Here is a 27,351-nt window from a genome sequence, read left to right on the forward strand (position 1 = left end):
TTTTTTTTTTTTTAAGTCTCCCAATGACACTTATAGTTGTGGGTTGTGAAAATGATAATTATCTCTATTTTTAGATTGTTTTAACTTGTTTGGTGGGGGCAAAGAGAAAATAGAGGGTTAATTTGCACCTTATTTAGGTAATGATCATTATCAGCAATCATTTAGCATAAAATAAACTATTTGGCATTTTAAAAACAGTATTGAAGATATGATGAAATTAATCTCATTTTTGAGATAAATAAGAGAAATAATTGGACAAATTGAAATTGTTACTTTTTGCTGCTCCCTCCCATTATGTCATTGAAATCATTTAATACATAAATGTTTGTTGGGTTTGATTCTCACCTGGGTCTTTTAATTATCTATGTTGTCTCGAGTAAGAGTCCACCTGGGTTTAAATGTCCTCATCTATAAAATGAGGGAATTAACCTGGATAATCACTAAGGTCCCTTTCGACTCTAAAACCGATGTTTTTAAGTCTTATGTCTCATGTACCCAGAAACACATTTCTTTAGTGGTCATATTTTTCCGGTCAAAAGTGAGATGTTGGTTTTTTCCTTTGGAGAGTAGTGGTTTGGAGAGATTATTTGCCTGGTTTTGTATTTGTTTTAATTTGAATGCACAAATGTCAAGGTGTTTTTCAAAAATTATTTCTTTTTATCTTTCCAGACAATTGTCAGAGGAAACAAGCCCTGCAAGGAAACTTCGATCAACGGCTTGCTAGAAGAATTTGACAATATCTCTGTGACTCGTTCCAATTCCCTAAGGAAAGAAAGTCCTCCTACTCCTCATCAGGGAAAAACCTCCAAGCATGCCAAGGGACATTCAGAAGAAAATGGTTTCGTCACGTTCTCGCAGTACTCCAGTGAATCTGATAATACCACTGACTACCTGACGGAGAAGTACAGAGAAAAGGGGCTCTATGGAGAGGATCTGGATCGGTATTATAAAAGCAGCCATACAACCAAGCAAAATGGCCATTCAATGAAAATGAAATCTAGCGACGCTTATTATTCTGACATGCAGGCTTTGAAATCAGATATGTCCCGAATTCCTGCAGATTATCACACCCACATGGAGATGCTAAGTAAACCAAGTGAATATGGCGGCTACAAGTGGGACTATCAACGGGTGTCTGCGGCGTCCCCTCTAGATTACCGAGATCCCTTTCAATTAACTCCCTCTAGGACTGCAAGGGCCAGTTCAAAAGAAAGCCTGGTGTACAGTGAAAGCGAATGGAGGCCGAGCATGGATGATTATGATAAGAGACCCAAGTCTTCGTACATCAACCAGACCAGCCCTCAGCCAGCCATGCGGCAGCGGTCCAGATCAGGCTCAGGGCTCCAGGAACCCGCCATGACATACGGAGCAAGTGCATTTAAGTCGCACCAGCAGGGACACTCGTACAGCTCGTACACCTACCCTCGCCTCTCAGAAACCACCTCCTGCGTTCCAAAGGTAATGGGGCAGCCGTCACTCTCCTTGCTCTCCCTCCCCAAACTTCTGCACCCAATTTGTGTTCAAAGTGTCTGTCAAGATGAACAGTACTTAATTAAGTTGAAATTAGAAATATGGTAACTATATGGTAACAATAGCCTTTTTTCCCTTTAGTAACAACAACAACAATAAAACAATGAAAGAGGGAGTAGTTTCTAGCACTTAGGCTTTTAATTAAAAATCTTTATTGAATTTTCATTTTATCACACAATTGAATGGTTTAACAATCACTATAAGTAATACACACTCTTAACCTGTGTGCTTTTCACTGCCCCTTGACATCACATAAGAGATTCTATTGCTTTGCAAGTTTGGTAGGTATCTACAAACCCAAGACTTCATTTTGTAAAGGTGGAGAGGTTGAGAAGGACAATTATAGAATCATTCTTTGTTATATTTAGAGGACACACTTCTCTCTTCTTTTTTCTACCTAAATAAAACTTCTTAAATGAAGAGATCTTGCATATAACATTATGCCATCCTAGGCCAGTTGAAGGCCGAAGCTAATTTTTCTTCTGCTAATTTTTTAAGATGTACAGCCTTCAGATCACAGAATCCTCTCATTTAAAATAAATGCTGCACTTCTAATTTGAGAACAATGAAGTCTAGAAGCTGAGAGCTACATGTTTTATGTGAGATTTCTGTGGGAGGGAAGGAGAAGGAAGGAGTGTCTGCTGTTAAAATATTGTTTTATTAAAAAGTTAGACATTCAGAAAGACTCAAAATAATGCATGTGTTCAGAATTCTAATCCAAAGGAAAACACGAAATCAAGAAAACCCCACCAAGCTACTAATAGGACAGAATTTTCTGCTTTAAAGATTGAGGTCAGGGCAATTTGTTTGGCTTTGCTTCACTGAAAATACTAGGAGTGGGTAGTTTTCCAACTGGCAAAGAGGTGAATAATAAGTTGATTTCGACTTTTCCAAATCTCTAGCAACTAAAATGAGCAAAAGTGACCTTAAAAAAAGAGTTTGCATTTTTAAATGGCTTATTTTGACTTATTATGTGCAACTAGGCTGGTCGAGTGTCCACAACAATGTCTGGGATGCAACTCTTATAATGTGCTGGAATATTTCAAAACCCAATGGATAAAAAGAAGTATCCCATGCTCCCCAAGATGCAGTCATACCTGTCCTAGCATAATGTTTAACTATTTATTTCACTAAATTATTTGTACATCACCAACTCCTCTATACTACTTAATTTCAGCATTTATTCACAATCCAGAATTGATAAAATTTTCCTCTCTTTTTAAATTTATTATATCTCCTTTTGAGCATTGTGGTTTACAACTTTGGTGTCATCATCCATTCATCCCATTCACCCCTCATATTCAATCAGTTGCCAACTCTCATCCATTCTAATTCCACAACTAACTCACATCTATGCTTTTCTTTCAACTCTCAAAACCACAGCCCTCACCTCACCTGGATTCTTGCAGTAACTTCCTGATTTGACTCCCTTCTTCTGGTCTCCCTTCTTTCTAACTGGTCCTCTTCCTAAATGCCAAGTTGATATTCCTAAAACAAAGCTCCTGTCCCTGTTGCTTTCCTGCTCAAGAAAGTGAATTACTTTTGCAAATACTTTGCTATTTATTTAAAACCTTTTTTACAAGCTGGTTTCAGACTCTTTTTCTAAGTTTATTGCATTATTCTCCTATATTACACCTAAACTGACTCACTTGCTATTTCTTCTACAGAACCATCCATCTTCTATCTCCATGCTTTTCCATAATCTGTACCTCATGCATAGGATACACTCCTTCTTCACCTCTACGTCTTAAATTCTATAATTTCTTTCAAAGTTCAACTCAAATACTAAATCTTGTTGGGAGCGAATATTAAATCCTGTAGTTGTTAGTATTCTCCATAGTAATTATTTTATTATGAGTTTTTATTTGTTATGTTATAATTTTATGCCATTTATTTTTATATATATTTGATATTTCATTTTCTCTGTGCATGTAGGATCATGTTATTTTCCCTCAATAGAATATTAACTCTTTTCAAGAGGAGAGACTGGTTCACAGAATCTGACACATAGTAGATGCTAAATAAGTCTTTTATTGAAAATTAGCTAGAATTATAACCAACATTAAAATTTGTTTAAAATGGAAATTTCCAGAGGGGACTTCTTAATGAGCCGAAGTATCATATGACTGTTACCATGGAAGGTCATATTTCATAATGGCGTATTGGGAAGTACTTTTCAGTCATAATTTTCTCAAATTTTTTTTTTCCTGAATGTCCAATATAACATTCTATTTGCCTGTAATAAGGAAAGGCTAAAGTACAAACATTTTGCTCAATCCTAACAGAATCATAGCTAGAAATTCTTATGACGGAAACTGAATTGATGGTTTGTCAGTTGACAGCCCACAGGACAGTCCATTGGTATAACACACTTAGAAAAGGGGCAACATACCACAAGAGTCCTTCCTGAGCCACCATACGCTCACCAATGGTCCCCCACCCCAGGATAATATAAAGAGATATGTCTGTGAGGCAAAGGCCAGAGTTGAGGGGCACCAAAGTCATGGGACACTAGAGATTTTGAGTTTATTGAAGGAGTGAAGAAGGTCCACCTACATGTCTTAGGGAGTTCAGAGATAGTGTGGGCCAGATGTTCTGCTTCTATCAGTCAGGCAATAAGCATTTATTTTGTACTGATCATATGCTACCCATGGTTGTTCTATCCTAATTATTCCTCAGATATTGCCTTCCCTTCCTCCTTCTCATTCCTTCCTTCCTCTCTCCTCTACTTCTTTCCTTCCTTCCTTCCTTTCTCCCTTTTCCCCTTCTTTTCTTTGCATTTATTAAATGTCTGTTGTGTGTAAGAAACTAGACAAAGTATAAAGGAAACTAGACAAAGTATAAAGGGTAGAAATATAATAGATAAAATAATCCCTATGCAAGGAAATCACATTCTAATAAAAATTATTTATAAACACAGACAGAAAATATATACAACTACCTTGTTAAAAACAAAATAGTTTGGGAGGGAGGACACTAGAAGACCTTTCCCTCTGCACACAGTGAAACACCAATAAATCTTTGCTGATTGGGATGTTCACATATAGAATGGGTCAGTATTTGTACAAATGAATTAGGGAAAGAGTAAGGAATTTTTTAATTTTGTGCTAGCTAAGAAGAATTAATGAAGCACATTACATTATTATAGTCAGATTACTCAGGAACAAGCAAAGGATGTTAAAGATATAGAGGCTCAGATAAGTCACCTACTTTCCTTTAAAAACTATGTGACATTGACAATGGTATCAAAATCAAATAAAAAGGCATCTTATGGATCTCAAATTGACTTGGAAAACTACAAGTTAACATTATCTGTGATATAATGTCTTTTTTTGTTGTTGTTAAACATTTCCCAATTACATTTTTATTTGATTCCTTTGATTTCTCTGGGATTACTACCAGACACAGAGTTAGGAGGACTAGGGATTATGACCCTTTAACTCTTACTATCTGGGTAGTCCTTGATAAGTCAACTAATTTCTATGAGTCTCATTTTTTTTTGATTCTAGAATGGTAATTATAAATGGTCCAACACTTAATTCAGAGCATTTTTATCAAATTAGATGTGAATGTTGGTTATTATTCTTAGTGCTACTATTATTATCTCACATTAATCTTTTTCAGAGGAATTCAGATATAAGCAGTTCAGAGACAATTGCTATCTTGATATTATTCTTTTATAGGTAAAATTTTTAAAAATATAACACATTATTTCTCAGAACACATCTTTCATAGGATTATATGATCCAAGATATAAAGCTGGAAAGGACTTTATAGATTAAGTCCTTCATAATGCACATAATGAATTGAAACTTAGAGAGTGACTTTGCCACAGTCATGCAATTAATAACTGTTAGAAGCAGGATGAGAATAATTGTCTTTCTGACTTCAGATACAACATAGCATCTACTACTTCATGCTATCACTTTGGCAGTTGGGAATGGGACATCTGTACTGTATATTTTTCATTTCTTCAAAGCATGTTTTTATATAGTATTTTACTGTTATGACTTCCAACTCAAAGGTAGTTCTTTTAGGAGGGAAATTCAGTGTTAAGACCCTTCTTGCCTTTTCCTGTATTAAGCACTAAGGAGAATATGTATTATTAAATAATATTAAAGATTACCAGAATACATCACCACCATCTTATTCCTCATTATTTCCTATATGCAAGATAGCAGTGGAAATCACCACTAAACTATCATCATTTTAACCTTCATCCACAGGTTTAGTTATTCAGAACACCAAGTATTTCTATGAGTGTTATAAACAATATAAAAAAAAATCCTGTCTAGGATTGATTAGCCAGACAGTAAGAGAGACACAGTGTCCCACACATACCCCTCCTGATTGTGTTCCCCAATGTAATCTTCTTTTACCATCCTTCTCCTTGAAGAGAAATCACTTGAAAGAGCCTTGCCCAACTTTAATATACTGATAATAGTGATGACTCATGGTTCAATGCAGCAGTCACAATTCCCAGATTCATCAGCAATCTCAAAACCCCAACAGTATTTTCCTATCTACAGACAATCTCAAGAGAACTTTGCTTTCATAGGCATATTACTATATGATTATTTATTCAAATAAGATTCCTGTTCTGCATCTGATGTGCCGTATGTAACTTGAAACTACATGAAAATTATAAATAAAAACAAGGAAAAGCATTTAACATTTTTTAGGTGTGCCTAGCTTTTGCATGTTCCTTTAAATTTTAGTTCATTAAAGCCCATAAAAATATCTGAATAAATTATTTAGCTGTGTTATCTACAGCAGTCTCTAAAATCTTTAGAGATTTTATTTGCATATCAATTGACACATCTTCCTCTAAATGTCATTGTTCTTTTGAAATAAAATTTGCTTTCTGCTGTTACATGTATGTCCCCTCTCCCATCATCTGTATAAAAAATGATATGAATTCAAAGTACCATGATCTCTACTCCTGTAATGAAAGGCTTTCATATTAAAATTGTCACAGACATGTTTGGATAATCTTCTGAGATGGTGAACCAACCCACTAAAGCAAGCAAAGCACATCCTAGTTCACCTGCTGCCCTGATGGATTTCATTTCAAATCTTCTTATACTCTGTTGACCTGCTCTCAAATAGAGTTTGGATTTTGTAAGTGTGAAGCAGTCCCTTTGGGATATAATTGGATATAGCAATAAAAAAGGAAAAATTATCTAAACACACCCCTTTCTTAACTCAGAAATTACTCCTCCATTCACTTATTTCTTCATTCATCTCATACCCTACATAGTTTTTTGTGTTTGAATTTGTCATTTATTTTATGCCATGGGAAAGCAAAAAACCCTTTGCCTTTAACCTATTCTGTTATGTGTTCTATTATGAATTATAATATGTTCTATTATATGTAATCTACAAATAAGATAGTTACAATCAATATATTCACTGTATACATGTAATTTTAAGAGTAGAGCTTACTTCTGTTGTTCCCTGGTAGTAAATCATGGAGTCCACAATCAGAAACTCCATATTGGCAGGAATAATCCATAATGACCTAACCAATTGAAATTAAGTGTAAGCCCAAAGTATGCAAAGTCCTTTTATCACCTGGCCATCAAAGTTTTTGAGACTGGTGAACACTGTACAGCAGCAAATGGAGTAATGATGCAAAACCAGGGCATTCAGGCATGGAAATGAATATAAGTAGTTTTGAGAAAACTATCGGTAACCACTGGACTCTGATCTATGCTCCTAGTACCTAATTTTCAGACAATGAATTTGGGCCTAAGGAAGAAACATCAGCCATTATACAAACTGAGACTAGAAGCAGAGATGAAACAGAGCTTGTTCTATCAGACTGAACACGTATAATCCAGGCAGCAAGTACAGAAAATGGCATACAATGACAAATTTTCCATACAATGGCCATAGCTCCATAGCTACAAACTCAAGGCCACCATGTGGAAAACACTGATGATCATATGTTAGCCTTTTAATCTACATTCACATAAGGAAGACATAATTGTCAGACATTATCTTAGCAGTGATAGTATTGCATAGAGTAGATAAAAACTTACATCATCTTCAATTGAAATTTATTCATTTCTCCAACATATTCAGAGGTTAACTCTCACTCTTGAGAAGCAAGGCTAGTAGTTTCCCTTGGTATTCTCAAACTATATTATTTTCATTTGCAAAGACTGTATTTCTCAACATTGCACGTTTTTCTTTTGTGTGATGTAGTGATGGTTTAATAACTACCAAGAGCCCATGGCAAAGATCATTGCAAACTCTGATCTAAGGTTTGATTTAGATTTTATGTACTGTATATGGGTACCATTGCAGCTTTTCTTTTCTTTGTTTGTGATAAATATTAATGTAATTATAACCTGACCCAAGAAGAATCTCTTAGCACCTCATTCAAGAATTGGAAAGGCACTACCCTTCTTTTGTAGTATTTCTGTAAATGAAATGAACTGTAGTTTGCCCTTTGCCCATTATTCTAGAAAGCCAAGAGCTTTGGTTCTTTCCCTTGAGAGTACATATTCTTCCCTGAACTCCTCCTTGACTGAGAAGAGTTTTGCCACAAACTCCTTGTCACTGTGCAAAAGCCCATGGTGACAAATTGATGCTGCGGCAGTTTTTTTCTCCTATTTCATTCTTGCCTGTTCCCCCTGCTTCCCCCCCTTTTTGCAGCTTTAGCATAAAATGGTCAAATGATGTTCCACTGCAGAATTCAATTTCACAGTTCAGTTAGGTCCTTGATTACACTGCCAAATTCAGATTAATGTGCATTTAACTAACATGGATCAGGGGACTCCTGGCCGACAGCCAGGCGTAATAGTAGCAATTGATGGCTCTGTAGAGTTTTATGCCCTGTCCACCCCAGCGCACCAATGGTGAAATTGATTGATTAAATGAATTCATTGCTATAATTATTTGTAATTGTGATACATCATGAGCCTGTGTGTAACCCTCTCCTTAGAGATGTTGCAGGCATTGTTGGGAAGTATTTCTGTTGTGTTGTTAACCAGGGATTATTCATTTCCATCTCATGTGGAGGTTTTTGTGTGCACCTCATTCTTAGTTGGTGAAAGGATTTTAATAGAGACATGAAGAAACAAGCAAGCCTCTTGCTTCTTAACACCAAGAATTCATTTATTTGGAATCCAAGAACGATGCTGGAAAAGCTAAAAGGGAATCATTAACTGGAAATAGGCATATACTGTTAACTGTTTATAACAGGAAATGAAATCATGCTTGCACATACTGCCTGATTTTTCTAACCTCCTGTGGAGATCATTTCTTCCCAGATTGTATCAATTCTTAGATGGAAAAATAGCTTTTGTGCTATTGAAATTGAGTTCTTTTTTCAGTCCAAGCCAGTTTTCTCAATCCGTGCTTAGGAGCTGCTGCATTGAGAGTCCTGTGACTAAGTGCTTGCATAAGAACATTTCAAAGCTAGCAACATTTCCCCCTCTTAATAAATTAAATATGAAATAATGGATATATGAAACATATTTATAACACAAAAATATTTTCATATGAATAAAGGCTTAATTTCTCCCATTTCCCCCCAGAGTGTCCTAACTTTTTTTTTTTTTTTGGTTTATTGATTTCAAACCTCTAGAGTTGTATTTTGTAGCTCTCTTTTTGAATTGCAACCCTCTAAGGTACCATATCACTAAATGTGTTCAGGAAATACCATTCCCATTGAATGACCTGAAAATTTATATATTATTTTAGTCTTCCCTATTAACCTTGCCTCAAGAATGTCTCCTTAAAAATACCAAAATTTAAAATTTTATTTCTAAGAAGCTACGTAATCATGAGGTTACTAGGAAAATTTGTGTAAAGAGGAAGGAGAATTCTGTTTCCCGATCTGTAAAGTGAAGAGATTGAAGTAAATAATCTTTAAAGTTTCTTCGGCTTAAAATTTATGTTAAGGGACAGTGACATAGTAGACATAGAATTTCAATTCTGCCTCCAATACTTAATAGCTTTGTGAACAGGAACAAGTGACTTAATGTCTCTGATTCAGGCTCAGTTTCCTCAACTGAAGAAATATAATTTAAATGATTTGCAATTTTGTATAACTTTACATATGCTTCCTAATTGGGGGATAGGGATTGAGATGAGGGAGAAAATTTGGAATTCAAAGTTTTAAAAGCAAATGTTTAAAAATGGTTTTAAATATAACTGGGGAAAAATAAAAATATTTTAAAATTATTTGCAAACTTTAAAGCATCATATTTTTTGTTGTTGTTGAATTGTTTCAATCATGTCTGGCTCTTCAGGTTTTCTTAGCAGATACTGGAATATTTTTCCATTTCCTCCTCCAGCTCATTTTATAGAAAATAAAACTGAGGCAGACAGGGTAAAAGTGCCTTGTTCAGGGTCACACAGCTAATAAGGGTCTGAGTCTAGATTTTAATTCAGGAGTATTAATCTACCTGATTCCAAGCCCAATGCTATACCCACTGAACCACCTCATTCTCCTTAAGATACCATAGAAATATCATTATTGTTGTGTTTGTAATGATCCTTGTGATATCATGTGGCATAGTCCATAGAGAACTACCCTCAAAGACAGAAAGCCTGCACTGGAGTCCAATTCCTGAGACATATTGGCTAGGAAGTAAAAGTGACTTAAACTCTCAGTTATTTAGGTGAATATCTAAGACTAGAAATTGCAAAGAAAGATGCCAGTTGGCGTTAAAAAAAAAAAGCTTCTTCACTCAGGAACTCTATATTCCAATGAAATCACCAGTCTAGTATCCATTCTTATCCCTTTTCCTCTTATATATAGCTAATTTTCCCCTCCAAAGGAGTTAGGGTTAGAGGTTTAGAGTAGATAATGACCATTTTAAAACTATGTGAACCATTTCCAAAGTCAGATAAGATAAAATTTGTTTGTTAAATTTGAGCATCTTTTTTTTACAATCCAATTTTTCCTTCCCTTCCCTTACTCAATGATTGATATTCCTACATTATACCTATACTTTCTGGTATAGAAGTTGTTTCTGAAGTCTCCTCATTTTTGTTGTTTGTTTCAGTTCTGTCTGAGACTCTGTGACCCCATTTGGGGTTTTTGTGGGCAATATACTAGAGAGTGGGGCAAGTAGATGACACAATGGTTAAAGCACCAGTCCTGAAGTCAGGAGGACCTGAGTTCAAATGTGGTCTCAGACACTTAACACTTCCTAGCTGTGGGACCCTAGGCAAGTTACTTAACCCCAACTGCTTCAGCAAAAAAAGAAAGAGAAAAAAAAAGATACTGGAGTTCTTTGCCATTTCCTTCTCCAGCTCATTTTACAGATGATGAAACTGAGGCAAACAGGGTTAAATGACTTGCCCAAGATCACAAAGCTAATAAGTGTATGAGGCCTGACTTGAACTTGGATCCTTCTGACTCTAGGACCAATGTTCTATTTACAACACCACCTTGTTAATAGCCCCGCAAGTCTGCTCATATAAGTCCCAATCTTTAGTTTTCTGATTAACTTCCTAAAACAAAATATAAATTTACTTTCTTATATATCAAATCTATCATTTAAAAAAGATGGAGTATTTTTTACAGAATAATTAAACCTCAGTTAATTTGTTTTTGGTAATTGGTGTGCTATCTATACCTTTCAGCCATTTAAAAATATATTTAATGAGCACCTTCAATGTGAAAGGTAATGAGATTGTTGTTGGTTTTTGTTCTTCGTTCTCAAAGAATCCCATGACATCAGGGATGTGATGTCATATATGCAAGTAAATTGGATTTAAGGTACAAAGACCTTACTGAAGTTTAAACTCCAAATTTTTGGATGTAGAGGAAGATACTAGGAAAATCATCCTTACTCTTATCCCTCATATTTCCATTAGGAGCCTGCCCATCCTTAGGATCCTATCATTTAAGACTTCTTATTTACTCAGTGCTCTGTCTCTTTAATCCAATTCAATCAATTCATCCAATCCCTGGATGTACAAGTCCTAAAGTGCCTACCCACACTTATTTCCCATGGCATATTTAACATATTTTTTATTAATTTAATTACTGTATCATGCTACTTTCTTTTTTTAAGTTATTTTTATTTTTATCATGCTACTTTCTACCACCTAGGGTTTAACATTGATGACAATCTCTTCCACCACATTGACTTTATTAAGGCTTTAGGTAATCAGTCAGCCAATAAATCAGATAATAAGCATTTATTGTGACTATTATTATGGCAGATACTGTCCTAAGCCTTGGGAATACAAAGGCAAAAGTAAAATGGCCCTTGTTCTCAAAAAGCTTATATTCTAATAGAAGTTAAAACATGTAAACAAATGGGTAAATACAAAATATTTATTTAGTAGTATGTAGATACATGCTTTAATAGGCTGTGTCTTAGTACCTAGCAGTTGGACAGGATAGGGGAAGGCTTCTTGAAGAAGTCAATATTTGTGCTTAATTTTGAAAGGAAGTCTAGAATTCTAAGAGACAAAAGCAGGGATTTGCTCATAAATATACACAGAATATACTTTGAATTAATCTGCATTATTAACTCTTAAGTCTAGACAATCCACAAAACAATAAACCAAGCCCTGATTTGTAGAATTTGCAGCTTTCTAGTATATAATCTTCACACTGAAAACTTAACAATCATTTTCACAAACCAGTTGGTGCTTGCCCAAAAATAGCTTCGGATGCAACTGAAATGAAAAGCTTAGAGATGGGAAAATGTGTCATGTGTAAGACACAGTAGGAAGGAAATCTAAGCTCTAGTGTCAGACTTAAAAACTTATGAGTATTAATGTATCAATGTGAGAGGACTAGAAACTATATTACCCCAAGTGTTTCCAGAGAATATACATTTTAGCAACCCTGCCATAAGTTTAACTAATAAAATTAGGTGTCACAGTCAATACTCAGGAAGACTCCTCATCATATATAGAAATCTGACTTCATACATTTATTAGGTGTGTTATCCTGGGCAGATTACTGAACATTATTTGCCTCAATTTCTTGTTTTGTAAAATGCACTAGAGAAGGGCATAGTAAATCACTTCAGTATTTTTGCCAAGAAAATCCCAAATGGGGTCACAAATGGGCACACTGAACAACAAAAACAAACCTCAACTACCAGTTGTGTGTTCATCACCTTGCATTATTTCAGCATTGGCTGAATCCTCTCTCACATTGATTGCATTGTATATGAAAGGTGAAGAAGATGGAAATGTCATCCTGTGTGGATTTTTTGATGATCACTGAAGTTAGTATTCCAAAGGAACCATTTACCACATTAATCACATTTATAGTTTTCCTCCCCAGGGTGAACACTGTGATAATCACTGAGACATGCTCTCCAAAGCCCAATGCCACATCAGATACATTTATAGGGTCTCTCCCTGATGTGAGTCATTCTGTCAATTAGTTGAATCCTTTCCCATACGGTTCACATTTATACATTTCTCCTTGGTAGATTCTCAGATAAACATTGGATTTTATTCTTTAAATGAATCCTTTCCCATAATGATCAAGTTTATAAGTTTTCTCTCCCATTTGCATTCTCCAAGGAACATTGAAATGAGCTCTTGGAGTAGACTTCTTTGCCATATCCATCACCTCTATAGAGGATTTTTATCCGTTGTGGAGATTCAGAGGAATAGGATTAAGAGTCTTTCAATGGTCAAATCAGGTGGTCATACCATTAGGTGGGAGTAACAGAGGAGATGGATATGAGATTATAGTAATTAATGGAATTGAAAAGTTTTGATTATTTATTATTCATGAAAGCTATTGAAGATACCCCCAATCTAGTAGAGAAGACAACAATCAATTGTCTTAATTAATTGTTTAACAATTAATTTATATTATATGTATATATTATGATATATATTAATCATATATAATATGTTATATAATATTAAAAATAAAATAATTAATAGAAGTAAGCCAAGTTGGAGAAATCTTCCATTAAAAGATGGTATTTTAGTTGGAGTTACATAGGAAATCAGGGAGGTCAGGAGGGAGCACCGAGTTAAGTAGCTGGAGTGGAAGAAGCGATAGCATTTCAAGCAGAAAAATGTGTCTTTCTTCCAACCAAAGAAAATGCCCACAACCAACAAATGGAGTATCTTTGTCATGGAATATTCATGAGACCAGTGCCACTAGGTAGTCAGGGAGATTGGTATAAGGAATTGAAAGGTGAAAGGGAGTTAGACTTTGAAGAGCTGTATATGCCAAATAAAGCTTAGCCTTAGACATGTTTTTGGAGTGCTGATGGGACACCCAGCTGAAGATACAGGCCTAGGGCTCAGAATAAAGGTTAGGGATATTCATTGGGATAGGTAAATTTTGTAATGGTGCCTTAGCCATGGAAATAAGGTTGGCAATGAAGAGAGTAACAGAAGATGGTGAAAGTGGGAACCTTTCAGAGCATAGTATTTTTCACCTATTATTTCCATAGTTGTTTTTTTTTTCCCCTTCTTGTATTTTTTTTCCCTTTTGACCTGAATTTTTCTTGTGTAGCATGATAAATATAGAAATACATTTAAAAGAATTGTACATGTTTAATCTATTTTAGATTGTTTGCTATCTGAGGGAAGAAAGGAGGGAGAAAAATTTGATACACAAGATTTTGCAATTGTGGTGAATGTGCATGCATTTAGAAAAATAAGGGGCGCAGTGTGTAGAGTACCAGCCCTGAAGTCAGAAGGACCTGAGTTCAAATTCTGTCTCAGACATTTAACACTTCCTGGCTGTGTGACTCTGGACAAGTCACCTAACCCCAATTGCCTCAGCCAAAAAAAAAAAAACAGGAAAGAAAAATAAAATACTATTTTAAAAAGAACAGGGAGAATTCTGGGAAGATGGCAGAGTAGGTTGGTAAATTTCAAGCTTTCTATTTCCTCAGTTTTCTCCACAAATACAACAGATTGTGTGAACATAGACTGGTGAAAAATTGAGAAGACTTGGGGCAAGACAGAAGTCCTCCAGGTACAATCAGAGATCTGAAGAAAGACTCCAGGACAAGGATTAATCCATATGAAGTGCAAACACCTTCCAGCTAACTCCTCAAAAATATCAAGTGGGGAGCCCTAGAGCTAGCTGGATTGGGCTGGAGGCTCAGCAGGAACTGCAGAAACTTTCACCCCTGGAACAGTTTGAGGAGTCCAAGGTCTCAGTCTGGGAAGACTGAAGTAACCTTAGCTGATTAGGAACTGCCAGGCACAGCTGTGCTGCCCAGATGCAGCCCTAGGTGAAAAGGAACCAGTACCTGTTGAGTGTAGAGGCAGTGGAGTAGGGATGCTGCTGGTTGCAGGCACTTGCAGGATGGGGGAGCCCTTGGTTTGGGGTTCCAGATCAGAGGGGAGAGGTGAAGGCTCCATTCCCCCACCACACAATTAGAGGTGCTTACACTAATACCTTTTATTGAAAAAAATGAATTAGCAAAGAAGAGAGAACCCCACTATAGAAATTTATTATGGAGTTCATCTTCAGAGGAGGACACTGAAGTAAAAAAAAACTTCTACTCCAAAGAGCAATGTGAAATAGCTCCCTGCCCAGAGAGAATTTATAGAACTCAAAAAAAAATTTAAAAATCAAATGAGACATTGAATAAAAACTGAAAAAAAACCCATCCAAGAAAAACAAGATTACCAAAAATTAACCAACTAGATACAAAGTCTCAAAGATGAAAATAACTCTTTGAAAATTAGAATTGGGATGAATGTTGGAGGGGATGTGGGAAAACTGGGACACTGATACATTGTTGGTGGAGTTGTGAAAGAATCCAGCCATTCTGGAGAGCAATTTGGAAATATGCCCAAAAAGTTATCAAACTGTGCATACCCTTTGACCCAGCATTGCTGTTATTGGGATTATATCCCAAAGAAATACTGAGGAGGGGAAAGGGACCTGTATGTGCCAAAATGTTTGTGGCAGCTCTTTTTGTTGTAGCTAGAAACTGGAAGTTGAATGGATGTCCATCAATTGGAGAATGGTTGGGTAAATTATGGTATATGAAGGTTATGGAATATTATTGCTCTGTAAGAAATGACCAGCAGGAGGAATACAGAGAGGCTTGGAGAGACTTACATCAACTGATGCTGAGTGAAATGAATAGAACCAGAAGAGCGCTGTAGACTTCAATGTTGTAAGAAGATGTATTCTGATGGAAGTGGATATCTTCAACATAAAGAAGATCCAACTCACTTCCAGTTGATCAATGATGGACAGAAACAACTACACCCAGAGAAGGAACACTGAGAAGCGAATGTAAATTGTTAGCACTACTGTCTATCTACCCAGGTTACTTATACCTTCGGAAGCTAATAATTAATGTGCAACAAGAAAATGGTATTTACACACATATATTGTATCTAGGTTATATTGTAACACATGTAAAATGTATGGGATTACCTGCCATCGGGGGGAGGGAGTTGAGGGAGGGAAGGGATAATTTGGAAAAATGAATTAAAAAAAAAAGAAAATTAGAATTGGGCAAAGAGAAGCCAGTGAAGCTATGAGAGATAAAAAATTACAAAACATTATAAAGAATAGAAGAAAATATGAAACATAAGAAAAATGACAAATCTGGAGAACAGATAAAAAAAGAAAAAATATCAAAATAATTGCATTGCCTGAAAGTTGTGACCAAAAGAATAAGCTTGACATAATAATGCAAGAAATAATCCAAGAAAATTGTCCTAAGTGATAAAACATGAAAGGAAAGTAGAAATAGAAAAAAAATCTACCAAACACTATCTTAACAAGATCCTTTATGGAAAATAGAATATTATTGCCAAATTTCAAAATCCCCAGATCAAAGAGAAAATGTTTCAAGGAAAAAAAAACAATTCAGATATGCTGGAGCTACATTTAGAATTTTACAGGATTTATCAGCAACCACAATAAAAGATAATAAGTTCTGGAATCATGTCTACTGAAATCAAAAGAACTGAGCCTGAGGCCAAAAATATCTTATCCAGAAAAAATACAATATTGAATGAGAAAAAATGAACATTCAACAAACTTGTAAATTTTCAGGACTTTCTATCAACCAAACACGAACTTAATAGAAAATTTAACATACAACAGCCAATATCAAAGATCAACTTCAAGGAACTTAACATGAACAAATTGTTTTATGTTTAAGGGAATTTATAGCATATGTTACAAGTTGACATCTGCAATAGGGTAGCTCAAAAGAAAAATTAGGGCAGGATTACAGTAAAAACAGTAACCATGTTGTACAAATGAGATGCATTGGAAGAATAGACACAGAGAGAGGCATTAGAGTAGGGAGGAGGCATGGAGTTCTGAAAACCTACTCACATTGAGAATGGGTTAAATAGGCAACAATACATACATACCATGTAGGCCATAGCACCTTCCAAAATATATAAATAAAGAAGAGATGAGTACACAGGGAAGCAAAGAGTGAGGGAGGAAGAAAACAAGAGAGGGATTCATGGGTGATGGAGCTTCAATAATAGCAAGGCCAGGTAAGGAACAGAATTAAAGCAAAGAATTAGGAGGGATAGGAAAGGTATATATGTGTTTAAGTAGGAGGGGGTTGGGTATGTGTATATATATATATTTATATGTGTATGTCTATATCTACATATGTATAGATACATATATCCTTTTTTAATTATAGTCAGTTTGGGGGTAAGAGGGAATGAAAGGGGGAAAAAAGAATAAAGCAAAAAAGATCTGTAGTAGAGATCAAAAGATAAAGGGAAGTTTGTTGCCTATGGAGCAGAAATTCCAGAGGGCACAGGAGAAGGGCTAGGGGGCAGTTAGGATGAAACTTTGGAGGAAGAGTTGAAGGGGATGAGAATGAGGAATCAGGTAGTAGGAGTATGGAACAGGATCTGCGTGACAGTCAACATGAGTTTAGAGTCACTGGAATATCAAGTGCATGACCAGGTGAGAAAATGTTTATCATTAAGTGGAGATTTACCACTCCTCCACCCAGAAAAGAAAAGTGTAGTTGGAAGTGGAAGGCCTGAAGCTGAAGTGCTTCTTTGCACTGGTGGGTCTACAAAATTGTACAGGGAGATTGGACTGGCAGCAGGAGGTGGAAGAAACCTTGTGTTGGTATAGATAAAAGTGATTATTTTGGAGTACATGGAAGATATTTGGCCTAGACCCTTTGCAGCCTTTTTTTCAGAATATGCTGAGTACTAGAACACCCATATCTGTCAGTTTATTTGGTGAAAGTGTAATTTCAGTGAAGCCTTAAATTTGAAGAAAGCTTCTCCCATTTCCTATCACACTAGAAAGTCTGAGAATTGAGAAGTTGGTGACAATTTTTATGTGTGTGTTGTCCAAGAACCAGCCAAAAATAATTCTTCATTACTCATCATCTTATTGGAATATCAGTTCAATTGAATGTCATAATTTAAACAATACATTTTCTTCATCTACTTGGTTTTTTATGTGAAGATTGTTATATCAACCAGATTTTGGGGAAAAGATTTTGTAGTATTTTGAACCTTGTTGCAATCATCATATTAAAAAACATTTGAATTCAGATAAATTATCATATCAGTTCTGGATTGAGAAATGGTGATGAACCATGGCTCTTTGCTTTCCGAAAAGAGGTACTTATTTATAGATATGAATTGCTTTATTATTAGATATAGTTTCTGTGTTAGTTAGGTTTGCTTAAATATTCCTTTATTACAAGCAAGAATTCAATAAGTATAGGAGTTGGCAGAAATTATTTAGATATAAAAAAGAAAACAATAAATAAAACTTTACCTTATAAAACAATACCTTATAAAACTTTGCAAGGAATCACCACTACATTCATTTTGTCATAATTTGCAAGACTCCATTTTTTCCCTTTATAAAAATCATGACATTTTACCTTGTTCAATAAATTGTCTGTTTTCTGTAATCTTTCCAAAATTCCTGGTAGTACCTCAGCAAACAATCAGAGCTGTGACCTGGACAAGCCCATTAACCTATCTGTTTCCCAGAAACATAGTAAAGACATAATATTTAATAAATGTTTGTTGTTTGATTGACACAATATAGAATAGTTGCCAGTCTATATTGGTAGAGGGACTTTTTGTAATGTTCTGATTAGCTTTCTGGAGGTCTTGGGACCAGCCTTCCTTTCAGAATAATCACCACAAGAATAGCTAGGGATAAAGTCCAAATTCTTTATTATCTCCTTCACGGTCTGTCTCCTTCATCTGGGACCTCGCTAGCTTTCTGGAGGCCTTCAGACGGCCTTTGGGCTCAGTGGAGAAATGAAAGAGGACAGGCCAGCCACCACAATGGTGGGAGATGGAATGTCCCAAAGTAAAGGAAGCAGGAGAGCCACCATGAGGCTGATCAAAGGTGGAAGAAATGTCTCCCCATCGGAGAGCTTGAGCTCCTGCCTCTGGTCCTCTGTCTTCTCCGGCTGAGTTTGTCCCAATTTATATGCTCTATTACAATTACATCATTACAGTATACTGAGTATAAACCAATCATTATATCACTAGGGCAATCATACTAAAGTAGAGAACTCACATGCTAAACTAGGTAATTACTGTCTTTATCAATTCCACTGAGTTAACACCTTGTTTAAATCAATTATACTGAGCCTCAAGTATATTTCTCCAAAGTTTCTCCCCTTTATAACTTTTCAAACTGAAAGCTCCCCACAACAATGAAATCACTGATCTGGGTAAAAAAATATCTCTTTTGTATATTTTTTGTTTTGTCAGTTATTCAACCAACAAAAATTTGTGCTAGGCATGGTGCCTTAGCATTGAAGATACAAAGAGAAGGAAAAATACGAAAAACAAAAACAAAAAAAACCAATACCTGCCTTCAAGGAGCTTACATATTAGTGGAGAGATAAGATGCATATATATATATATATATATATATATATATATATATATATATATATATATATATATATATATATATATATTTTATACAGAATAGAAAGAGAATAACTGTAGAGGGGAAAGATTGGAAGGGGAATTAGGAAAGGACTCTTCAGAAAGTGATATCTGAGGTAGTCTTACTTTGGCAAGGGGCAAAGAGAAAGAGAGAGTACTATGCTAAATGCTGGGGGTATAAATATAAAATCTCTAAGGGAAGAAGAGAAATTTCAGAAATGTCTTAACCCCCTCTAGCTACACTCATTTTGGACTTCCTTGACTTTTTCCTCACTTGTCCCACCCCAAACCACCATCCCTTGCCCCACCCTCCCTTATTAGCTTCTTTCTGTATGTTCGTCTTCTCCCCTTAGATTGTGAGCTCTTTCAGGGCAGATACTGGCTTTATTTCTATATGGATACCCCCAGCATTTAGCATAGTGCTTGGCATTTATGGAATGTTTTTGATTACTGATTATAGTTCTTTTGAAAGGAGCTTAGAAATAAAATATAAATTAAACATCTCTTTCTCATCTCTATTCTGTTTTTCCAAATACTGTTCTTATTCCCTCCATTTTTCCTCCTTTTCCTACAAATGTAATAAGCAAAACTCTTATTTCCATCTTCTGAACATGTCTATAAAATTCAAGTTGGTTAGTAAGTTTCTATAAATCTTCATTGGGCTCTTTTCCCCCCTTATCAATATTATATTTTTCTTTTTGTTTTTCAAACTTCATTTTTAAGAGTTTCCCATCCCTCCTGCTTTGTGTGCTCTGAAATCTGGTCTTTCAAAAATCTAGGACACATTAGATTTGCCCAGCTTTCTTCTTCTTTATCATAGATCCTAAGATGTTACTTAATGGTTACTTCTTCACAAGATTCTCCTCACATGACATCACCATACAATTCTTCTTTATTGATGCAAATCATATATAGAGTAACAGTTTTTTTTTACTTCCTCTGTCTTTTGTAGTTTGAATTTATCATTAAAGCAATGAAGAAATTGTTAATTGTTCTGCTTTGGTAAGAGAGAGAGTTCTATATCTTCTCTCTGTCCAAGTGGTTTATAGAATATTCCAATGACAAAAATCACATCTGTTTCTCACTCCAATCAACTTTCCCAAATGCTTTTCAACTGGGCTGCTTAAATTTTTCACTCTTTAAAGATGTCTTTGCTGCTATCATTTCATAATATACTGGAATATTTGTCTTCTCTTTTCCCCATTTATTTGTCATGTTTGTCATTCTTTAAAGACATCTTTACTGCTATCACTTCATAATATAAAGGGGGAGATTTGTCTCCTCTTCCCCCCTTTATCTTTAATATTTCTATTATATATACTCATCCAAAAATACATTCTTGCCTTGGGTTTTATTCTAACAAGTTTCAATTATTCTTATGATGTCAAATTTTTTTTTTATTACTCCAGTTCATCTTAATTATTACCCTTATTTTGTTCATTTGTGTCTAGACCTCAGAAGCCATGAGTTTTATTAGTGGCTCTTGGCTCAGATTATTTTCTGTGAACTTCTAAGTGTCTTAGTTTCCTTTTTATATCATAATTATTCTCTAAGATTCTAATTCCTTTCCACCAGTAGTTTATCTCCTCACTACTTATTAAACAAACAGTTCACACTTGAAACACCAGCAGTTAAATGACTGATTTAAATGTTTTGCACTCATGTTCTTAGTATTTTCTGACATTTTTCACCACTGAACTGCAAAAGGAGAAGGAGAAGAGGCAGTTTGCCATGGCCAAAGAACTCAGCACCTAGTGGGCAACCTTCTGGTGCGAAGTCTGGAGACTTTAGTAAAGCTGCAGACACAGTCTGTAGCCAGATCTGCCCTCACAGATGAACTGTAGCTTTACACATCTGGCTGGGGGTGGAAATATGTCAACATAGCCTTCAAGAATCCAGGGTGACCTCTTCTCCATTATGAGAAATAACAGTTCTTAGTGGCTTTAAATATTTAGCATTAAATCTCAATGATCAATTTGGTATTAATAACAAGTGGCATTTATTAATTATACACTATGTGTAGATCATACCTAATCCATGCAAAGTAAACAAATAAGTTATATCATGTTCCTTATGTAATGTAAAAAAGAAAAATGTGATTTCCATGAGAGTAGGGCTTATTTTGTTTTGATATTTGTATTTCTAGCACCTAGTACATTGTGTATACACAGGAATAATTTTGATGAGAAGTCAAAAAAACCAAAAAGTTGTTGAGAGAGAAAAATGAGGATTTACAGGAACTCTAACCAACTTAGTTTTTAAAAAAGATGTGCGTAGGGAATGGAAATAAGAGGGGTGATTATTATAGTGAGCATGTATGTAGTATTTTAAAGTTTGCAAAGCACTTTATAAATATATTATCTCCTTTGATCCTTACAACAACCCTCTAAGGTAGGCATTATTATTATTATCCTATTTTACAGATGAGGAAATTGAGACAGAGAGCCAGGAGTACAAAAATTAGTAAATATTTGCACTCATGTCTTTCTGATTAGCAAGTCTCATGCTTTATCTCCTGTGATACAGGAAAATGGAGAAAAAGTAATAAGACCAAATTGAGGGAAAATAGAAGAAAGATAATAAGACCATTATTCAGATGATAACAGAAGAGAAATAAGGCAAAAATATTTAATTCTCTGTCAAAATTATATGTGTGGAGTATGTAATTTTATTGATAAAAGGAACTTCTGATGAGGAAACTCTACCAATACAGATCTCTAATTTGTGTAATATACAATTTTAGAACAGAGAAGACTACAATCTATGAACTTACAGGTTTTAATTTTTTTTCCTATACAATCATCTTCCTTCGTAATCCTATATATTTTATCTTTTCATTTAAAATCATTTTGAGAGGGGATCCATAGGCTTGACCAGAATACAAAAGACATGCATGAAAACAATAAAGAAAACTTTATAGTGTTCAGATTAGTAAGAGGTGCAATGACTTCAACAAGATCATATAGCCAGTTTGTGTGAGGCAGAAATTAAATCTAAGTGATTCTGATAGGGAGGCCAGCTTGATATGTACCATGCTACATTATTTCTTGCTTTATGCATAGTAAGTAGAAAGTAAATGTTTTATTTTAGTTGAATGCAACTGTGAATAGAGAAATCCTGAGCAAAACTTCCCTGGATAGCAATTCAATTCTGTGCATTTTATATCTATCTCTATGAAGAGAGACTATTATGAGTAACATATGTATCTTCCCAGTTTAATTATAAGGATTATTTTTTGGGAAAGTAAACATTTAACTATTATAAGTCACTTAAACTTTAATAAGTTTATTGGATTTTCTAAGACTCACATAATGAGAGCCAGAAAAAATAAGAATAAGACAGATACTTTTTGATATAGGATAGGGCAGATAGAAATGTGAAGCACAGGGTCTCATTCAGACTGGGAAGCCTACACACAATATAAGAGTAGAGGTGTCTGTAAATCTGAATATAGACCACCCAAAGAATATCTCTAAAAGAAATCAGGCAACAGAAGTCAGAAGCTTCACAGCCAACCTTGTGGGAAGGGTATGTGGACAACTAATTGTAGAATATGATTTCTAGCACACTGAGGACAGTTTTCTCTATAGTATTTCATCACCTGCTTCCCAATGCTTTCAATTCCTCTAGCCTAAAATGTAACTATCAAAGGAGAGGTAACATTTAATGAAATTTATATCAAGGTATAAATGACTAATAACATAAAGCATAACAATAAGGTGTTAAATAACTAATCCTAAGATTAGATTTTGATAGGATGAAAGGAAGACAACATAAAGTCACTGTATTTGTATATGAGTGAACAAAGACTAAAATTCCAGACTTGGGCATACCAAAGACAGACTTCTCTTACTTTACTTTTTTGTCTAGTTTAGTCCCAGAATAAGGAGGTTCTACATACATTTATCATTCAACATCAGTGTTACAAACTGACTTGTTAGTATTGAGATATGAAGACTGCTAATGATGCTATCATTATTTGCTTCCCCAGGTGGATTATGATCGAACACAAATGGTGGTCAGCCCAACTCTGTCTGGATCTGACACTTACCCTCGGGGCCCAGTCAAACTACCTCAAAGCCAGAACAAAGTTAACTATTCCTCAAGTGGCTACCAGTGTCCTTCTGGGTATCACAAGGTTCACTACCACCAGCCTGGTCACCAAACCAGCACTCAATATGTCTCCACAGCTTCCTATCCAAGTTCCCCAAGCGTCTGTTCAAATGCTTATCCCCCACCTAGTTGGGGCTCATCCTCAGACCAGCAGCCTTCCAGGGTGTCCCATGAACAGTTCAGGGCTGCTCTACAGCTTGTGGTTAGCCCTGGGGACCCTCGAGAATATCTGGATAATTTTATTAAAATAGGAGAAGGATCCACTGGAATAGTTTGCATCGCCACTGAGAAGCACACAGGAAAACAAGTCGCTGTGAAGAAAATGGACCTCAGGAAACAACAGCGGCGTGAGCTGCTTTTTAATGAGGTAAATCATGTGTCCCAAGCACTTTTATATTATTTCATGAAAGGGTGATAGGCTCTGGAATATGTTTTCAAGAATTGGTCTACTGCTAAAAATCCTGTGATCATTTAGATGTTCAGCTGTTCTGGTTGATCAGCTTTGGAAGCTGTGTTAATTGTAGCTAGAACAGGGCAGGAGTGCAGGGAAGGAGGGAAAATCAATATTCTAATCTTCTAACCTTTTTTAGACAACAATGTCTAGGGAACACAAATAATGGAGGGATAACTTCCTAATATGGGATGGTGGAATCTTAGGGAAGGAGATGAGGGACCTTGTAAATGTATTAGCAGTGGGAGCACTGGACTGGGGCCCAGCCAGTTATAGATTTTTAGCCAGAAGAGATCTTAGACCATCTCAGCCCCCTTATTCTACAGAGGAGGAAGCTGAAACTTTGTCCTCTGGTCACACAGAGAGTAAAGCAGAAGTGTCAAGATTCAAATTAAGACTGTCTGATTGCAAAGACAATGATCTATACCAAATCTTTGGTATTTTAATGCTTTATTTTTAATGCTTGGGTGACTTTAAGTAGCTTTAAGTTTTTCTTTCTCAGTTTTCCCTTATCAACAAAATCAAGGGGCCAGAGTAGATATGCTCTAAAGTCCCTAGTAACTTTAAACCTTATAATCCTATGAAAGAATACTCTTTACAAATGAGGAAATTGAGATTCCCTATCAGTAAAGTCACTTGTCCATTATAATGGGAAATTGTTGATGATGAGCTCTGGGTTTCCATGGAATTTCTAAAAGGCAGTTCTTTGACAGATAAATTCCTGTTAAGTAAACTTGTCTAATGTTTAGAGGTCACTCAAAGACCCTGTTTAATTAACTTATGTTTTCCCATCAGATACAATGCCTTCACAATCAATGTATTGGTCACCTTTGTCACCCATTAGGTCTCCATTTAGATAAATGTTATTCTCATTGAAAATATTTGAAGTATTCATAGCATTTATTTGTAGCATAAAATCTGCACATTATCCAATTCTTAGAAGGTATTGACTTCCTTACTCCTTTAAAGAATTTTCTCAAAAAATTGTTGGATATTAATCAAGAATCAGAAGTCATAAACTTATACAGTCATAAAAATAAATATATAACTCATATCTTGAAAAAATATGTGGAAACTGGTTTAATTCTATGAATCCCATCTGTGGGGCACTGATGTGTTCACTACTACCCCCAGTTTCTTTGTGGAAGAATAATTTTCACCACTTATACTGCTTAGCTGAACTGCTATTTTTATAAACAATCCAAATATATTTTTATAAACAGTTCAAGAAGCATGACAGTATGACTTTATTATACGAACCAATCACAAGATGTTTCCTGTGGACATTTAATTCCTTTCATCCACTGGCCCCCAAATCCCATAATCTTTTCAAGTTGATGAAAGACTTGCTTGTATATTATAAGGATATTTTTAAAAAGAAAGTTCCTTAATACTTAGTTTATTGTGTTGATTGATAGATTAGGGTAAGGAAAATAGAGTCTCCGTATTACACATTTATAAATTTTAAAAATCTAATAATGAATCTAATAAAAGAATTGCATCTAGAGGGAAAAATAGTTTTTCAACTTTCATGAAAACAAATATGAAGGATTTGTGATTTTTATCAGTATGTGATTCTAGGGGCTCCCATTTTTGACTTAATGAATAAGTCCCAGAGAATCTCTTGATAGAGAAAGAGGTTTTGTAACACAAATAGTAGATGTGAGAAAAAGGATTTAAACCCAGGTTTTCTTGGCTCCAGATTCAAAACCACATTCATTATTCCAGGTCACCTCTTTATCAACTAACAGCCAGATCATTTCCTTTTCTTTTGAACAGGTTGTGATAATGAGAGATTACCATCATGACAATGTAGTCGACATGTACAATAGTTATCTTGTTGGTGATGAACTGTGGGTTGTCATGGAGTTCTTAGAAGGTGGGGCTTTGACCGATATAGTAACTCACACGAGGTAAGTTTATTTAGATACACCTGGGAAACTCTTTTTTCATATACTTATCTTTCATTCACTAGTGGTAATTCAATGACCAATTGTTAATGCCTTAATTTAACTCTTAAGAAATTCATAGGTAGGCAACAAATTTTGCCATCATACAACACTGCCCATACAATATATAGATAGTAAACCCCCACTTAAATATTTATTGAATTAACATTGACATGCTCTTGAAAATGATAAATGTTCAATGACATATAATATACATATAAATATTATATACTCTTCATTTTTCAATCAATAAATTAGCACATATTCATTATGTGATTTCTCTATGCTATGAACTGAACTTAGTGATAGGGATATCAAAATAGGCAAAAGCAGTACCTGCCCTCAAGGAGATTATGCTTTAATAATTGAAATGACATATAAAAAGCTGTAATACATACTGAGTAGTTGATAAATACTTAGAGAAAAGGCTTTAGAAGCTTGGGAGCCAAGAATGGCTTGCTGTGTAAAGTAGTATTTAGGTCACCTTTTTTCATGAATCCAGGGAAATTCAGAGTCAGAAACGAGAAGTATTCATATGGAGGAAGTTTATTAATATAGTGTATTAATACAGAAGTACAATACAAGAGGTATTTTCAAAACTATTTCAAATAAAAAATAGCAATTATAAGACCAACCATAGAATATAGTTTAGTTACAAATAAGAGTAGTGACATACGCTTCTCTTTTATTTTAAAACAGCCTTGAAAGATAAAGAAGTACTTTACATCCTGTTGCCTTGACCTCTTCTCCCCTTTCTAGTTTCATAAATGAAAGTGGAGCTAGGAAAGTAAGCCTCAGTGAAGAAAAGATAGAGAAGTTTTGTGAAGATGGAATTATTTTGATAGGTCCCTGATGAAACACAAAAGTATGGATTATGTTGATCCTCTGTAGTTTTCCAATTTGTGACTTCCCAACAATGAGAGGACAGTAAAACGAGAGAGGATCTCCACCAATTTCACTACAGTTTCAGCTGATGGGCTATTGTTGTCATGAGAGCCCTAGCACAGGGCTAGAAGCATACATGGAACCCTCTTCATTCCTGAGGCTGTGTGCTCTGAAGCTTCCCAAAAACAGAGAAACCTATACATCCTACGCTTTTCCAGATCATAAATTTGACGGTCCAAGGAGAATTTGTTAATGAAGCAATATGCAGAAGAAAGTTCTCAAATTTCTTTCCAAAAGAAACACTTTCCTCCCTTAAAAACATATTTCGGTTTTTAGGATTAAATCAGAGAAAGGTTCCCAATTAGATGCTAATCTCTTTCTTCCTCCTGATGTAACATAGCAGATTTATCTTTTATTCTTCTCCTGATTTGCCTTTTAATAATCTAGAAGCCTGGGACTAAGGCAAGAACATAGGAAGTAAGCTGTTGAGAAATTATCAAGATGATCCTGGTACATACAAAACTTTAAACCATGATTATGCAAATATGGGAAGTTTTTACCTTAAGA

At 35.2% G+C, this 27,351-nt stretch overlaps 1 protein-coding gene across 10 annotated transcripts in view; it reads left to right on the forward strand.

Moving 5' to 3' along the window:
* Positions 1-27,351, forward strand: part of PAK5 (p21 (RAC1) activated kinase 5) — a 436,232-nt gene that overhangs the window by 393,712 nt on the left and 15,169 nt on the right. For all 10 annotated transcript variants that reach the window (XM_074287868.1, XM_074287871.1, XM_074287869.1 and 7 more), the window contains 3 exons: positions 670-1,458; positions 23,378-23,866; positions 25,730-25,863. In XM_074287868.1, the coding sequence (XP_074143969.1) occupies positions 670-1,458; positions 23,378-23,866; positions 25,730-25,863 (1,412 nt within the window). The remainder of the gene's footprint in view (positions 1-669; positions 1,459-23,377; positions 23,867-25,729; positions 25,864-27,351) is intronic.

Source organism: Sminthopsis crassicaudata, chromosome 2 (assembly GCF_048593235.1).
Source record: "Sminthopsis crassicaudata isolate SCR6 chromosome 2, ASM4859323v1, whole genome shotgun sequence".
Taxonomy (NCBI): domain Eukaryota; kingdom Metazoa; phylum Chordata; class Mammalia; order Dasyuromorphia; family Dasyuridae; genus Sminthopsis; species Sminthopsis crassicaudata.